The sequence below is a fragment of the Conger conger genome, chromosome 3 (assembly GCF_963514075.1).
Source record: "Conger conger chromosome 3, fConCon1.1, whole genome shotgun sequence".
Classification (NCBI taxonomy): Eukaryota; Metazoa; Chordata; class Actinopteri; order Anguilliformes; family Congridae; genus Conger; species Conger conger.
The window spans coordinates 46493823-46511660 of NC_083762.1; the positions used below are offsets into that span (position 1 = coordinate 46493823).

The 17838-nt window shown below is 41.8% G+C and overlaps 1 protein-coding gene across 6 annotated transcripts in view; it reads right to left on the bottom strand.

Annotated features, from left to right (window-relative positions):
* Positions 1 to 17838, bottom strand: part of ubr3 (ubiquitin protein ligase E3 component n-recognin 3) — a 245906-nt gene that overhangs the window by 42120 nt on the left and 185948 nt on the right. For all 6 annotated transcript variants that reach the window (XM_061235075.1, XM_061235076.1, XM_061235073.1 and 3 more), the window contains 2 exons: positions 8769 to 8854; positions 6045 to 6150 (listed from right to left, as the gene is read on the bottom strand). In XM_061235075.1, the coding sequence (XP_061091059.1) occupies positions 6045 to 6150; positions 8769 to 8854 (192 nt within the window). The remainder of the gene's footprint in view (positions 1 to 6044; positions 6151 to 8768; positions 8855 to 17838) is intronic.

A 17838-nucleotide genomic window follows, 5' to 3' on the forward strand; every position in this document is an offset into this window, starting at 1 on the left:
GCTTGTGAGCGATTTGTAGGTGCTTTAAATAGGCGTCTTCAGAGCGACGCTCCGTCTCAGTTTATGTTGTCATGTTTCACCCCATCCCAGTGTGCTCTCTCCCCCGAAGACACCCCCTGCGACGTGGGCCTCCACGGCGCCAGAACCCCTCCAACCTCAGCTACCCCCCGCTGACCCCCTGTAAGGACTTTGCTGTCACAGGGGGACTATGGAACTGCCAGTCTGCCACTCGGAAGGCTGACTTCATCCCTGCATATGCCTCCCTCCAGTCCCTACAATTCCTTTCCCTAACTGAGACCTGGATCACACCTGACAACACCGTCACTCCCGCTGCCCTCTCATCCTCCTTCTCCTTCTCGCACACTCCCTGGCCTTCTGGCCGTGGCGGTGGTACTGGTCTTTTAATTTCCCCCTCATGGAAATTCTCTGTTCTCCCCCTCTCTGACCTGTCCATATCCACTTTTGAATTCCATTCTGTTTCAGTATCCTATCCTATTAACCTTTTTATTACAGTTATCTATCGCCCTCCAGGGCCCCTGGGAAGCTTCCTTGATGAGCTAGACACCCTTCTCAGCTCCTTCCCTGAGGATGGCACCCCGCTGATTCTCCTTGGAGACTTCAACATCCACCTTGAAGCCTCCCAGGCTGCTGCCTTCCTATCGCTACTCCACTCCTTCGGCCTCTCCCTGCAACACTCTCCTCCAACCCACAAGGCAGGCAATGTCCTAGACCTTGTCTTTGTGAGGAACTGCTCATGCTCACGGTTACCCCTCTGCATACATCTGATCACCACTTCATCTCATTCTCCCTCCCTCTTCCTCCCCATCCTCCTCCCCCTCCTTCCACCTACCCTTCCTCAGCCCGCCGTAACCTCCACTCCCTCTCACCCTCTTCCTTTGCCACCACGGCCTCACTCCCCCCTCTCAAATCCTTCTCCAAACTCCCAGCTGACTCTGCATCTGCCACCCTCCTTTCATCTCTCTCCTCCGCCTTTGACTCCCTCTGTCCCCCTGTCTCAAAGCCGCCTCGCACATCCCCCCCGTCCCCTTGGATATCTGACACCCTCCGTACCTCCAGGGCCAGCCTCCACACAGCGGAGAGGAAGTGGAGGAAATCCAGAGACGCTTCAGACCTCACGACTTACCAGTCTCTCCTGGCGGCATTCTCTTCCGCTGTCACTGCCGCCAAAGCAAAATACTATCAAACACAAATTCAGAACTCCGCTTCTAACCCCCGGAAACTTTTCTCTATTTTCTCCTCTCTCCTCAACGCACCTCCTCCTCCTCCTCAGCCCTCCTTTGCTGCTGATGACTTTGCTGATTTCTTCGATGAGAAGGTCACAGTCATCCGCAGATCCTTTACAACCACTGCCCCCCTCACTGTGCCCTTCCCCCCCTCTAGGCCCATCCCTTCTCTCCCTTTTCCACTTTCTCCCCCCTTACAGACTCTGATGTTTCTCAACTCCTGCTCTCCCACAACCTGTGCCCTTGACCCTATCCCCTCTTCTCTTCTCCAAACTATCACACCTGACATTCTCCCATTTGTCATCTCCCTTGTCAACTCCTCCCTGTCTTCCGGCTGTTTTCCGGCATCCTCCAAGAGGGCCCACATCACTCCGCTGCTAAAAAAGCCTACTCTGGATCCCTCCATCATCCAGAACTACTGCCCGGTATCTCTTCTTCCTTTCCTTTCTAAAACTATAGAACGAGCCGCTTCTACTCAACTTTCTTCTTTCTTTTCTAACAACAACCTGCTAGACCCCCATCAGTCTGGCTTCAGATCGGGCCACTCGACAGAGACTGCGCTCCTCTCCGTCAGTGAGTCACTCCATGCCGCACGAGCAGCCTCCCTCTCCTCTGTCCTCATTCTTCTAGATCTCTCTGCTGCCTTTGACACTGTGGATCACTCCATCCTCCTGTCTGCCCTGTCAGCAACGGGCATCTGTGGCACAGCCCTGGACTGGATTGAGTCCTACCTCTCTGGTCGCTCCTTCCAGGTTGCCTGGGCTGGTTCGGTATCGACACCTCGGCCCCTTGCCACAGGAGTTCCCCAGGGCTCAGTCCTAGGCCCGCTTCTTTTTTCTCTTTACACTCGCTCCCTTGGCCCTGTGATCACTGCACATGGGCTATCCTACCACTGCTACGTGGACGATACCCAACTCTTCGTCTCGTTCCCGCCGTCTGATACGCAGGTTTCAGCCTGTATCTCTGCTTGCCTGAGGGACATCCAGAGCTGGATGGACAACCACTATCTAAAGCTCAACCCAGGCAAGACTGAAATGATACTCATCCCTGCTAATACCTCTCCTCATCTGGATCTCTCCATTTCCCTCGGGGATACCACACTCACGCCATCACCCAGTGCAAGAAACCTCGGCGTGGTGACTGACTGTCCCTTTCCGATAACATTGCGGCGGTGACCCGGTCTTGCAGGATCTTCCTATACAACATACGGAGAATCCGCTCCTTTCTCACCCCCTACTCGACCCAGCTCCTGGTCCAAGCGATGGTTCTATCCCGCCTGGACTACTGCAATTCCCTCTTGGCTGGCCTCCCAGCATCCGCCATCAGACCCCTCCAACTTATCCAGAATGCAGCAGCTCGTCAGGTCTTCAACCTTCCCAAATACTCACACGTCACCCCCCTGCTTACTTCCCTCCACTGGCTGCCTGTCATGGCTCGCATCAAATTCAAAACATTGGTGCTAGCCTTCCAAGCAGTTAAGGGGTCTTCCCCAGCTTACCTACAAAAAATCATCAGACCCTACACCCCTGCCAGACCTCTTCGTTCAGCCTCCACAGGCCGCTTGGCACCTCCCCCTCTCCGAACCTCCACCTCACGCTCACGACTACTGTCTGTTCTGGCTCCACGGTGGTGGAACAAACTCCCCGTTGAGGTCAGAACTGAAGAATCTCTCCCCACCTTCAAGCGCAAGCTGAAGACACACCTCTTCAAGCAGCACCTCTCCCCGTCCCTCCCTACCTCCCTGTGAACCTTAATTGTTGTCTCTGACTTGCTTTGTGTATCGGTATTTTTAGTTAGCTAGGTAAGCAGTGTTTGGATAGTGAACTTTGGTCACTTTTGCTCTGTTTGTTTCTTTGTTCAAAAAATAAAAAAATAAAAAAATTGGCCCTCATCCTTATCTTTGTTGTACAGGTAGCAGTTGAAATTGTACTTCCCTCTAGGGTCTTTCAGCGAACTTATCCCTGGTTATGGGTATGCACTTTGTTGTACGTCGCTCTGGATAAGAGCGTCTGCCAAATGCCAATAATGTAATGTAATGTAATGTTAAATTAATGTTTGTAGGCCGCACAAAAATCCTTAGCTAGCTATTTTAAATTTGAGGTATTTGGATGAAATGAGGGAAGTAGGATTTAGGCATGCACTTTGTGTCCATTCTCTAGCATCGCGTTGTTATAAAATCTGTAAAAAAAATCGATTGTTTTGACACGGAGGCTAGATGATTTTTTGGATAAAATTTAAAACCTAGGTTGTTCCTACATATAATGATGGGACACAACATGGCCCTATAGCCTTTCAACTGAACTGTCATCGCAATTAATACAACAAACTTTATTTGTCCTCTTGTTTCATATATAAATTCAATGTAGACTACAGTGCATAATCACAAACAAATAAACCCAAAATGTCCTGTGAGGTTAACCACTTGCACTTTACGGTGTACAAGTAATTGGTTACAAATTTATGATTTTATTTCGGGAGACTGGGGCACAAACGAACATGGGGCATGTTGAAATATGAGGATTTTTGCATTGATGGCGCAAGAATGATGGGTTTGTTTTCAGTGATGTAGGCTACCAGTGGCGTCACCAGCATCAGGCATCATATAAAGACTAAAGAGCAATGGGCCTAGAATTGATCCTTGCAGAATGCCTTTATGAGTAGGTTTAAAGGATGACTTTTCAGAACCAATCTGAATGTGCTGCACTCTGGATTGTAAAAATGATCCACCCATCTTGAGATTTGTATCAAAAAATTGAATTTACATAACTTAAGACACAAGAATGTCATGGTTTACAGAGTCATGTCAAGAAACACCCATCCAGCAAGGTCTTCACACTTTTAAGGAAGCAGCAGATAGCCATTCTGTTTAATAACCTGACCGAAAACCAAATTGTTGTAACTGTAAAAGTTGTTTTGACTCAACATGGTCTATTAATTGTTCTGTCACTTTTTCAAGCACCTTAGATAGGACAAGAAGAATAGAAATTGGATGGTAATTGCAATCAATGACACCACATTTAAATATAGGTGTGATAATAGCCTAGAATCTGGGAAAATGCATTATTTTATGGAAAAATTAACTAACTGAGTTAGTGGTCTTATAATAGAGTAACTGTATTTCTTTATAAAAGCAGTACCCATGTTATAAATATCTTTTATAAAATTTGTTAATTTATTTATTTATTGATTTTGCCTTCATCTACCTAGTCTACCTAGTCTTTTATTTCACCACTATTCCCTGAACAAGTTTCAAAAGATGAAGATTTCTCTCACTGATTCAATAAAGAAATCATTGAACTTCATAGCCATAATGAATATTCCATTCACTTTAAGTTTTCTTATTAAATTTGGCATCATTTCATTATTTTGTAGTTTATTTAAATGTTAAATTATGCAGACTTCCCAATGTATTTCCCCTCCTTAAAATCTTCATCTGGCAAAAACAACGCTATCATTCTATAACTTATACAATTTATAAGATTGCTTTGTGAATATGAGAAAAGTGTAAAAGGAACTATTACATGTTATTATTTGACGTATGCATAGGTGACATGAGGTAAAAGGATATATAATACTTGGGAGTTGATAACATAAGTTGAAGGAAATTGCGAGTAAAAGACAACATTGCTCGTATGGAGCCACCAAAGTAAAAGAAAATTGTGTAGTTATAATTCATATGGTAAAAAAATACCTTGGATTGGTGAAAAGAGCTAGCTTTTTGACATCCCTTGGGCAACCAGAATATTTATTCACTTCATCCATATTTCAGTGATTATAAACCATAAAGCTAAACATCCTCGTTCATGTAGCCAAAAGTATTTTCATGTTTTAAAGGTTCACTGAATGCTTTCACAATTCCTTTCTATCACAAATCCAGCCAGCATTTACTGCAATATGCCGATAGGCTTGAGTATAATTCAAAGACAGACTTTGCCATCTCGATGCAGCCAAGCCGTTTCTCATTTAAAAATGGTCTCTGTATCACCTAACAACTCTCTTTCTCTCTTTACAACTACGTGCTACGTGCCACACGAGAGCTGTTATGAGTTAGCCGACCCAATTTCCTAAAGTTGTATAAAAACATGTAATGTGAGGCGCATGGTGGAGCTGGTCTAGACTGCAATTTAAATTTAATTTCCTCTGCTGATGTTTGTTAGATTAGCAGGCTGCTAGCTTGTGACTTCATGTTACCATGGCAACCTGATACAAACATGGCTAGCTTTATTAGCAAAGATTGACAGTTGTCTAATACGACCAATGCAAATATAGCAATATCAAAAATAGGACAAATTAAATAATTGAAGTGATAAGAAGAGATACATACATCGTCATCATGTTCACATTATTATTGAGTTCATTCTTCCTCATCTGCTTCTGATTCACTCCCCCAAATCCATGTCAGCATGGCTAGAATTTGCTTTAGCAAAAATTATTAAAAGCTATCAATATCTTTTACAAAAATTAGGATTTGCATGCCTGTATACTATTGCATACTGTTACAGATGACTGTGTAAAGCTGTACATTTTATGATTTAATGTTAAATTAAGGTATGTATTAAATTAAGAGTTAAATTAATGTTTGTATTCTGGACCCCGTGTACTCACAACATGGAAAAATTAAATTGAGGGAAACACTGATGGAAGCGTGTGTAGAGGACAGCTCAGGGGACAGCAGGATTAGGATAGAGGTGTCTGAAGGGGAGTGTAGGGGACAGCAAGATTAAGACAGAGATGTGTGAAGGGGACAGTGAAAGGTGCAGCCGGTTTAGGACAGAGATGTGTCCAGGTTTTAAAACTCACTCCAACTCTCTGCTCGGGGTGATCTGCGTAAGACGGGTCCATGGGTTGTAAGCAGAGTCGATGCTGTACAGATGCATGTGCATGGCCAGCACATGAAAAAGCTGATCTGGAAAATAGTAGCGTACAGTAGCTTACATTCCAGACAATATTTGGCCATTATGGCAGTATTTAGGACATCCGATATTGAGAATGGACTGTGGGTCCATTAACAGAACTGCGTGTAATAAGTGTGCTGCTCATACAATTAGAAGAACTAAAGACTTACCTTGAATAATTAACATCACACCAGTAAAACACCTGATGAGATCCACTCTCTTGCATCTTTTCAGCTCAAAATTTGTCATATCACCTGGACACTATTTATTTGATTTGACCACCAAACTTAATCAAAACAGGTTCAAATCCATTTTGGGAGGCAGAAATGATCCAGTGACAAAAAACCTAAAAGCAATCAGAAGGATCACTGCCAGGGTGAGAGCAAAACTCTGTTTGGTTCGGAGGTCCAGTGCTAGCCAGTCAGCTAAATTATAAATTGACTGTCTGTCAAAACAATAATCCATGATTAATTGTTTGTCAGTTAATGTGTCAAAAGGATTCAGCCATCTTCTAAATGTGGTTTAGGTCGAGTTTTAATCCCTATTTTGGTTGCAAAGGACCTTCCTGCAATGAGCAATGGATTTTAAGGAATTCCTTAAGCCCTAAATTCAAGATAAGGAGAATAAGATGTATTTAAGTAAACTGCCTTCGGCCAAGAACTTGTTTTGTGTAATTCAATCTTAAATTAACTTTTAAGGAAAATTTAAATTTAAAAGCAGCCACAGTTCTTTATCTTTCAGCTCTGTGAATAATTATAGCTGCATTAGTGTAAAATGATGATGGCGCTGCCAGAAACTGAAAAGGATGATGGAGCTGCCAGAAACTGACCGTGCAGAATCAGGACATGATAAACTGGAGCAACAGTGCCCCCAGGAGGCAATTTTGTTTTCAGGCGTGTTTGTGTGTGTGAGAAAGCGAGAGAGAGAGAGAGAGAGAGAGAGAAAGAGAGAGAGAGAGAGAGAGAGAGAGAGAGAGAGAGAGAGAGAGAGAGAGAGAGAGATTGGTTGATTAGTAGAGTAATTTGCCGTGATTCTCCTTGCTGTTGACATGATCACTCTAAAGAAAGATTTGTGATGCCTGGATGGACATATTTAATACATATTTAAACCAACCACCATATTACTACTTTAATGCAAAAAGATTTTTTACATTTTACCATTGAACACTGCTGTGTGCCGACATGGCCTCAACTAAATTGAATTAATTTAGCTTCCACAAATTTTCATCTGCCGATAACGTGATCATTCTTAACAGATGTGAAAACACCATAATAAATAATTAACAGACATAACATTTTTTTTGTCATAGGTTGCATAACCAGAGCCAAACGATTGCAATACTTTTTTCCCCAATTTTATTTCCTTGTTTCTCCTAATTTAGTAGCCAATTGTACTCTATCTAATCCAAACCACATCAACCTGTCCGCGACTGTGATGTTGAGGTGCCTGGCGAGGTCTGTTACTCTAGCCATGCACCACTGCAGCTCACAAATGATTGCGATCTTAGGATGCGTTTTGTAAATTCACTCTGAAAATCTGCTCAGAGCGCTCTGGTTTCAACGTCATAGAGTGCTCTGAAATCAGTTAATTTAAGAATGAAGTCATTACAAACGAATTGTAAACATGGCGGACACCAACAATAACAGGCTGTAGCGTAGTGGTTAAGGTACATGACTGGGACACACAAGGTCGGTGGTTCTAATCCCGATGTAGCCATAATAAGATCCGCACAGCCCGTTGGGCCCTTGAGCAAGGCCCTTAACCCTGCATTGCTCCAGGGGAGGATTGTCTCCTGCTTAGTCTAATCAACTGTACGTCGCTCTGGATAAGAGCGTCTGCCAAATGCCAATAATGTAATGTAAAAAAATTACCATAATTTCTCACTGGCAGCCAAAAATTGCAGCTGTTTACATATAACACGACTGTTAAACGCACTGTGTGCCCATTGCCACCCAGAAGCAGATGAGCTTGGTTCTGCAAGGGTTCTTCCTGTTAGCCAGGGAGTTCTTCCTTGCCATTGTCCCCCTAGGCTTGCTCTGAGGGGGTCTTAGGCCTGGGCTCTTGCTAAAGCTGCTTTGTGATAATCTTGCATTGGAAAAAGAGTGATATGAATAAAATTGAATTGAATAGAGCTACTGTATAAAAACGGTACAAGAGTGATTGCGGCTAAACAACTACGGATTGCGGCTAAAAGTAACATTACTCATAAATCATAAATGGGCCTCAGCATTCTTGGTGATACCACATTTTTGAGTAACACTGATGTTCTTCGCTGCTGTATGTGGCTCCAGATGTGATTTTAATGTAATCTAATGAAACAATCAAACTGGTGAGAGTCAATTTGTTAATTTGTTGAATCAGGTGTCATTGTGCCGGGCTAAAACAAAATCCGGCCCTTTTCAGACAGGATTGGACACCCCTGGATTAGAGGCAATTATAAGGCATCATGGCGCTGGTAAGGTGTGTGTGGGGGTCATAGTATCTTGGATATGCTTATCCAGTAAGCAAGTACATTGATATATTTTCCCATTTTCACCAAGGGTTAGACAAACGAACTAGGAAGTGGACTCGACGTAGAATTCCATGGTGCAGCACAGACACAAACAAACAGAAAAGGGAGTGAACTCACTGAGACAAGAACGCTTGGCAGCAGCACTAGCTCCTCCACAGCATAGATCTCCTCCACGGTGAACCAGCTCCAATTCCAGGTTTGTCCTAAGAGAAGTAGCAGTGGTCTTGATCAGCCAGTGTATTCCTCGACAGGACAAGAGGCTACTGATCAGCACAATGGCAACATTATTTTAAAGACAGGAAATTACTACGTCTGGTCATTCTAAAAAATGTTGTATCAAATAGTTATTTTGGGTTGCCATTAAAGAAGCACTGTCACGCTTTTTTCAGTTGTGCTTATTTGGAGTAAAAGCTTAAATTATGTGTGTCGGCATTTTTTAAATCACCGTCAGTGTGCCCGTATGGGGCAAAACTTCTCAAAACAAACACGTCCAATGATGTGGGGGGGGGGACCTACAAAGGATTTACAAAGGAAGAATTGCATAACGAGAGAGACAAACAGCAGAGGAACATGGACAACGGAACTTAGTTTGCATCACTGCCAGTAAATAACTTTGATCGAACCCTTGCTACATCCCGCTGTACTTACCAACGTCTTCTGCAGCAATATGAGGATTAATTGGAAAAAGTATCCACGGCCAAGACTTTGATACAGATAGTTAACTGGATATTTACTTACTCGTTGCATAGTTGCCCCCTTGTCTCTCTCGCTCACACAATTCTTCCTCTGTAAATTCCGGTTCAAAACTGTAAGGTTGCATTTCTTCATCCAAATTGAAAAGCTCGTCCTCTAAGGGCACGGCTCCATTGCAGCCATCAATGTCCGCAACTGCCATCAGCCATCGGACGCTGAAGGAACGAATCCATTGTAATTCATGACAGCGGCTCGATTAGCTGGTTACAACTGAATCAGAGCATCTTTGCTTAATCTAATGAGTGAAAACATCATAGCTGTCAACATCCAATGTCCTCATATCGCTCAGGCTAGCCAAGGTAGGTTCTGTGATATCTGTGCATTTTCGTTGGAGTGTCATGTGATCGCCTGGATGGGTGGCCGCCCATCCAGGGTGGAGATTGAGAACACGTTACCTTCTGGGTAACAGTCTGGAGATTCAAGCCAAAGTCACTGGATGTGTTTGTTTTGTTTCGCCCCATATTTAGAAAACGGCTACACTGATGCTGATTTTTAAAATGTCTTCACACATAATTTAAGCATTTAATCCAAATAAGCTCAACTGAAAGAAGCGTGACAGTGTTCCTTTAATTGTATGAAAATGTGCACAGTATTGTTTCTGTTTGGATTCTTTCACCCCACCCTCCTTGTTTCCACTTCCTTTTTTTCACAACTTCTTTTAACCTTTACACTCAACAACCTTTAGCACATATGCAGCAGGCTTTTCAAACAGTAAAAGGGCAATAAAATACAGCTCATATTAACCACCTGGTGGTACTATAGTGCACAACAAACTTTTGCGTTGAAAATCCCAAATGGTTTGACCTAAAATGGCACATTTTGTTCCGATATAGTGGTACACAAATCTTCATCAAACTACGTCAAATTACATTTAGTTTCTTTACGTCTCATTGTTTTTCTAAGCAACAAGAAGTTTGTGTCCCATAATCTGTGGGAATCTTTGCCCCAATTTGGCCAGGTGTGCCCCTGGGTCTCTACCAACCAGCTGTCAGCCAGATACTTGATGGAATCTTCTGACCTTAACAAGTGGACCACAGGAATTAAATCAGCATAAAAACTTCACTGACCAACCACCATATTTCACTGTGGATATGACCCAGCTAACAGGGAACATTCATAGCATTCCCTATTAGTTCAATAGATGGATAGATACATTTATTTGACAAAAATGAAAACATATATGGCAGGCTGATCAAAATAAGACTCCATATAAGATTGTCAAAATTGTAGAGGAATAAAATACACAAGAAGCCTCGGGGCTTATTTCCTTTGTGGTCCTTCATCACAGTACAAGATGGCAGATTGAATAAGAAAGTGTTAAGCAAGAATGACATTAGACTAGAAAAGTAAAACAAACAGTAAAACATGCAAACATTTATAAATCTACAAATTATTTAACAACAAATGATTTCTTGAGGACTACTTTAGAACTGCTTTAGGGGTTATCTTAAGGGAGATAGGCATCTTGTTCCATTGACTGTATTTAAAAATGTGTGGCTGTGTAAAATGTATTTTTCCAAAAACACGTTTTAAATCTCATAGGACTGGTGTGGTTGTTTTTAACTAGATTAAAATGATTGGATAAGTAGGGATTGTAAACAATCTTGTGGGTAATACCCATCTTAATTTGCACTGGGAGATTTAATTTAATTTTTTTGCAGTCCAGTGCAGTCTAATTTGCTTTTTTGTTTTTAAGAGACTGAGGAGCTACTGTACCAAAAGGTGGCAGCATAGTCAAAGTGGCTTACCATCAATGCTCCAGCTAAGATCTTTAGTGTTGGTAGATCCAACAATTCAGCATTTCTTGCCAGGAATTCTGTTTTATAGGTAATTTAATTAAGAACTTGTTAAACCATGTCTTCCCCAGATGACATTATCAAAATGTCACATCCAAGGTCATTTAAAGATTTTGAAGAGATTCATGTCCAATCATTATTATGAAATTGGTTGAATTTCTCAATTTAATTAGTGAACCTAAGAGGGTCTGTCTTTCCTAAATTAAGGGAATGTTTGTTATCCAAGAGCCACCTCACAACCTTTTGAAAGTTATCTTCCACAACATTCTCATTGTGGGATGGATACAAGAGCTAGCAAAAGGTATAGAGTTGTCTCTAGAAGTGCCATATGCATTTGGAGTCTGTTGTAAGTATCTCTTAACATGAGGACCAAAAAAGTGTCAATGCCAGTAAAGAAGGCCATCATTTGGCTGAAATATCTGAATAAATCAGAGACATAGCCAGAAAATTAAGTGTGTCAAAATAAACTGTTTGGTACATTGTTAAGAAGCAGCTGCCCTCTGAACAGCTATGCCTTTGGCTAGCCTCACCTTCTAGTATGCCAAGTGTATAAAGGAATTATTTTTAATTGAGTGCTGGGGTTTGCTAACAATGTAACAGTGTTTTTCAACAACATTGATCACCTGCAACACATCTCATTAGTATACAAGCTGTCGGGTGGTCCACTTGCACTGCTATGTCATTCAAATGAACCATGAGAATCAATCATTTGCTGCAATTCCACCCACACATTCTCTAGTCATCTCCCAAAGACACTGTTCCAAATACTTTTCATCCCATTTCAATTTTCCTCTTCCTGAATATAATCCTGAGAAATACACTGACTTTTTCCAATGCAAAAAGAAGGTATTAAGATAATGTGCATGTTACTTACTAAATTCGGACTGTAACTACCCTGCGGATGGAGACTTATTCCATTGTGCAGAGGAAGTGGGTGCTAATCCTTCTATTTCCTCCAGGGAGGAAAAGTAATTTCACATTGATAATGTGGCTGCAGCAAGCTCCATCTGGCTGCCACTGATAAGAGTGCTTGTGTGACAGAGGAATTTTCCACTCGTCAGGCAATTTGCACTTGCTCATTGAACTTCAAAAGATCCAGCAGGCACACCAGACACAAAAAGCTGGGATTTCACATAGCAGGGCAGAGGGCAAGGAAAGGGTGAAAAGGGAGGAGGACAAGCAGTGAATGGGAGTAGGGAAGGGGGATTGTAGGCAGGACATGCCTGTGAGTGGGTAAGGGACAGAGGGAAGGAGAAAGAGGGAGGACGGGGTCAGATGGATACCTGGTAATAGTGTATACTGTGATAAACAAAAATATTGATGTGCTATTTCAATAACATTCAAAATATCAGTGGGAAAGCTAAGGGAATGTATAACTAATTGTGAATGTATAAAGTTTCTTATTTACCAATTAAACATCTTTCGCTTTTACCATAAGGTATGTAGCTCTGATTATTGTGTTCATGGAAATTTCATGTTGAACTAGAATGTAAAGTTCATGAATAAACTTTAGTGTGGTTGCTCCAGCAGTTGTTTAAATGGTAAATAGTAAATTGTAGGCATTTATATAGCCTTTTCCCAAAGCGCTGTACACTTGATGCTACTCATTCACCCATTCATACACACTCACACACCATTGGCAACTGGCTGCCATGCAAGGCACCAACCAGCTCGTTTAGCTGTTACCAGAAGATAAAGTTAGCAAAGAACTCACATGTATTAGCTTTCACCACCTGGTTTTAGTATCTAAAATTCCCACAAAACATTTGCAAAGAGAAGTGACTTCAAATAATTGGTTCTCCTAAAAAATTCTCCTGTTGAATTCAATGGAATAAGTATTCACAAGAAACAATTCTTTTTGGATCGACTACATATCTGGCAGCAGCACGGTGGTTTGAGGCTCATATGATACCTTGAACCCTTGATGACTTAAACCCATTTAGCCAACACATACTGTATCAGCATTATTTACAGCTGAATTCCATAGTAAGTTTTTGGGTCACTTGTAGGACAGCCTGAAAATAAGATATCCAGACTGATGATGTTGATAGGAACAAGGAAGTAAAGGCATGCAAAGGCTATGCAACAAAATACTAAACTTGACCACTTTTATTTATATAACATTGCTGTGTCTCAAACGTTATAGTGCCCTTAAATGGGGGGGACTATGTATAAACACTGCTGTAATTTCTACATGGTGAAACCAAAACAGACGCCTCGCCATAGCCGTACCGTTTGACATATCAGAAAATGCCCTAAAATCTGATGATACTTTATCCACATGTGTTTTTTAATATAAATCTCAAATTATGGAGTACAGAGGTAAATAAATAATTGGTCTTTGTCCCAAAGATTAAGGAGGGTACTGTATTACCAGGGCAGCCATGCTGGTTGACCAGCTCATACCCAGCTAGACCAGCTTGACCAGCTGAATTTTCAAGCTGCCATTTTCAAGCTAGCTGGATTTTGTAGTAGGGTACACAAACAATCTACACTAAGCCAGGACAAATATTATGAAGTTGTGGTGGTGTCCATATGTGGTGTTTTAAAGGCGTCAATTTATGCTAATCACAAATTTTGTGCATATGCCTTTAATTTACGATTACTTGGTGTTTATCAACATACACATGTGGATACGAAAAAAGCTGTAATGCTTTCAAAAACAGAAATGTTAATAGTTTATTTTTAGCAATTAACAAAATGCATGAACAGAGGAAGTGAATGAACAGAAGAAAAATCTAAATCAAATCAATATTTGGTTTGACCACCCCCTTTGCCTTCAAAACAGCATCAATTCTTCTAGGTATACTTGCACACAGTTTTTGAAGGAACTCGGCAGGTAGGTTGTTCCACACATCTTGGAGAACTAGCCACAGTTCTTCTGTGGATTTAGGCAGCCTCAAATGCTTCTGTCTCTTCATGTAATCCCAGACTGAGTTGATGATGTTGAGATCAGGGCTCTGTGGGGGTCATACCATCACTTCCAGTACTCGTTGTTCTTCTTTACGCTGAAGATAGTTCTTAATGACATTGGCTGTATGTTTGGGGTCGTTGTCCTGCTGCAGGATACATTTGGGGCCAATCAGATGCCTCCCTGATAAGCATCTGCCTGTACTTCTCTGCATTGAGGAGACATTCTGACCAAATCCCCAACTCTATTTGCAGAAATGCAGCCCCAAACTTGCAAGGAACCGCCACCATGCTTCATGGTTGCCTGCATACATTCATTCTGGTACCTCTCTCCAGCCCTTCGGTGAACAAACTGCCTTCTTCCAAATTGTGACTCATCAGTCCAGAGAACCTACTGCCTTTTTTCTGCACCCCAGTTCCTGTGTTTACCTGCATAGTTCAGTCGCTTGGCCTTGTTTCCACGTCAGAGGTATGGCTTTTTGCCCGCAATTTTTCCATGAAGACCACTTCTGACCAGACTTCCCCGCACAGTAGATGGGTGTACCTGGGTCCCACTGGTTTCTGCCAATTCTGAGCTGATGGCACTGCTGGACATCTTCCTCAACGTTGCCCGTTTCTTTGTGCTTCTTCAACAGAGCTTGGGCAGCACATCTAGAAACCCCTGTCTGCCTTGAAATTTCTGCCTGGGAGAGACCTTGCTGATGAAATATAGCTACCTTGTGTGCCATGGTGCATGACTTCTGACATTAAACTGCCTTCAGCAACCTCACCTTGAAAGCAGAGTTTGGCTGTTCCTCACCCTCAAACACAGCTGTTTCTGTTTCAGTTAATGATTGTGTTTCAACCTACATATTAAATTGATGATCATTAGCTCCTGTTTGGTATAATTGTTTAATCACACACCCAACTATAGGCCTACAAAATCCCTGACTTTGTGCAAGTGTACCTAGAAGAATTGATGCTGGTTTGAAGACAAAGGGTGGTCACACCAGATATTGATTTGATTTAGATTTTTCTTCTGTTCACTTACTTTGCATTTTGTTAATTGATAAAAATAAACTATTAACATTTCTATTTTTGAAAGCATTCTTACTTTACAGCATTTTTTCACACCTGCCTAAAACTTTTGCACAGTACTGTACATTTACACACGGATTTCCGATAAATGAGGCCCAAGGTGCGATGCACTGTGTGTTCTGACATATTTCTATCATATCCAGCATTAACCGCAATTCCTGCAGTAGTAGCTCTTCTGTTGGATGGGACCAGACGGGCTAGCCTTCACTACCCATGCACATCAATGAGCCTTGGGTGCCTATAACCCTGTCGCTGGTTCACCGATTGTCCTTCCTTGGACCACTATTGGTAGGTACTAACCACTGCATACTGGGAACACCCCACAAGACCTGACGTTTTTGAAGATGCTCTGATGCAGTCTTCTAGCCATCACAATTTGGCCCTTCGCTCATGTCCTTACACATTTTTCCTGCTTCGAATCCCTCAATTTAAAGAACTGACTGTTCACTTGCTGCATAATATATCCCACCCCTTGTAACAAGATGATCAATGTCATTTACTTCACCTGTCAGTGGTTTTAATGTTGTAGCGGATCAGTGTATACAGAATGGTGCACAAACAAAAATATTTTACAAAAGTGTAGATGAGTGTAACATAAATATCTTGAAAATAAGAGATTTGCATACTCCAATTTCTCCTTGCTGTGAGACAAATGACAAGACAGCACACTTAACATTTAAAGGAATATACATATACACTAAGAGGGACGTAAAATGTCCATGTTACGTCCCTCTTTGCCCATAGTGATCAATACCACGAATGCAGTTCTTTTTCGCCTTGCGGTTTCTTGGCTGCAACTGCGGATTGATGCATCCTGAGAGATGGGGGTCCCTTAAGGCATAAACACGACAGTAGTTTCGTGTTTCATTTGTCATTGTTTTGAATTCTGCTGGCTGGGAAAAAATAAAAGCGAGATTCCGGCAGCAGGAGGCAGCCACATTGCATTTCTGGGTGAATCGACACATATAGAGGATTGCTTAGCTCTGGTTTGAAGATAGCTATCATTTGCATTTTTGGCAAAAACCTTTCCTCTTTTTTTCAGGGGAAATATAAGTGCCTCTTGATTTAAAATAATCGTTACTGAAATTTAAGTAGCACCTGGAATGAAATTTCCAGTTCCAGTCTATTCTTTTTTTGCCTGGCTGAGTAGTCATTTGTAGCAAGATTACCCATAATCATTGGGTTGGCTTTCACACAACCACCACCAGGTGGCAAATATCACCACTCTACTCCAGGTTGTCATGAACCCACATGACGGACAGGGTTGAAAAATATACATTACTATCCTCTATCCAGTGGTATGCTTACAGCTGTACAAGCTGAAAATTCAGAAGTACCAGTGTGCACCACATAGCTGCCAGTGAATGCAGTTTTTGTATTGATTGCAAAACTGAGAGTTCAAATATTGTCTACCAAGTGACAGTATTATGACCAAGGCACTGTTATGTATCATAGTTTTTTCTTATGTGTGAGTGGCAGGTGACTTCCAGCAAGAGTTAACAAATCTGTGTTTTACAGAAGCACCATGAAAGTAATGTTTTTCACCAAAGTATTTTTCCATTAACTGATGATGTGTGAAAGCCACAGACAAATATAGGCTATGTCATTTCACTGTCTAGTGGGTCATAAGGGCTGCGACGATTAGTCGATGATGTTGATGTCAATCATGTCATTTTGTCAATTTGCATATTCGGGACCGACGTGTTGTATTGTTTTGAAGATGGTAGCGGCAAACCCAGCTGACCCTCCCTCTGGAGCGGCGAGCCAATTCCGCAATGCCGCTTCATGTGAGCCGGCCAAACTTCGCTTTTGGCAGGATCGGGAATCGTACAAGTACAGTGAACTGCAACTGCAAGTCTGCTGCATCTTAGCCTGTTGCGCCACCGTGGCCCCTTAAAATGAGGGTTTTTAAAGAAAGTTCAAGAGACCGTATATGTGTAAATACAAACTGCGGAAGAAGCGGTATCCCCACTGAATGGTTTTTCAAAAATCCGAGGAAGAATATCCATTTACTTCATCCGTATTTCAGTGAATATGAATCATAACGCTAAACTCCTGTACAATATTTAGTTTTTAAGGTTCACCGAATGTAAGCACAATTCCATTCTATCACAGAAATCTACAATATGCTGCAATATGCAAATAAGCTTGAGACTTTTCCATCTCAATGCAGTAGTCGTTGCTCATTTAAAAATGCTCTCTGTATCAGCAAACAACTCAGTTTCTCGGTTTACAACTTTGCTATGTGCCACAAGAGAGCTGTTATGACTTAGCTCAATGTAAACCTGTGGGGCAGGATGGAGCTGGTCTAGATTGCAATTTAAAGCCCATAATAGCCGACAATGTATTTGGAACTAGTAGTGTTATAGAAACGTGGAAGTTGTCAACATTAGCTCATAAGTTAGCTAGTCAATGTTAGCTGATGATGTTCGCTTCTAATGCTGGACTGGGATGTAACAGTACAAGCAATATATTATAAAGTTTGTTAACTTCATGAACTTAACAATCCAATAAGCCAATAGCACTAACCCATACAATTAGCTTTTAAACAGTAGGCTACTTGGTCAGAGAACGATCAAAACAAAAACATTTGAATTTGGCCAACGTCACCAAAAAATTCAGTTGCACCATCCATAAACAGCAAAAGTCAA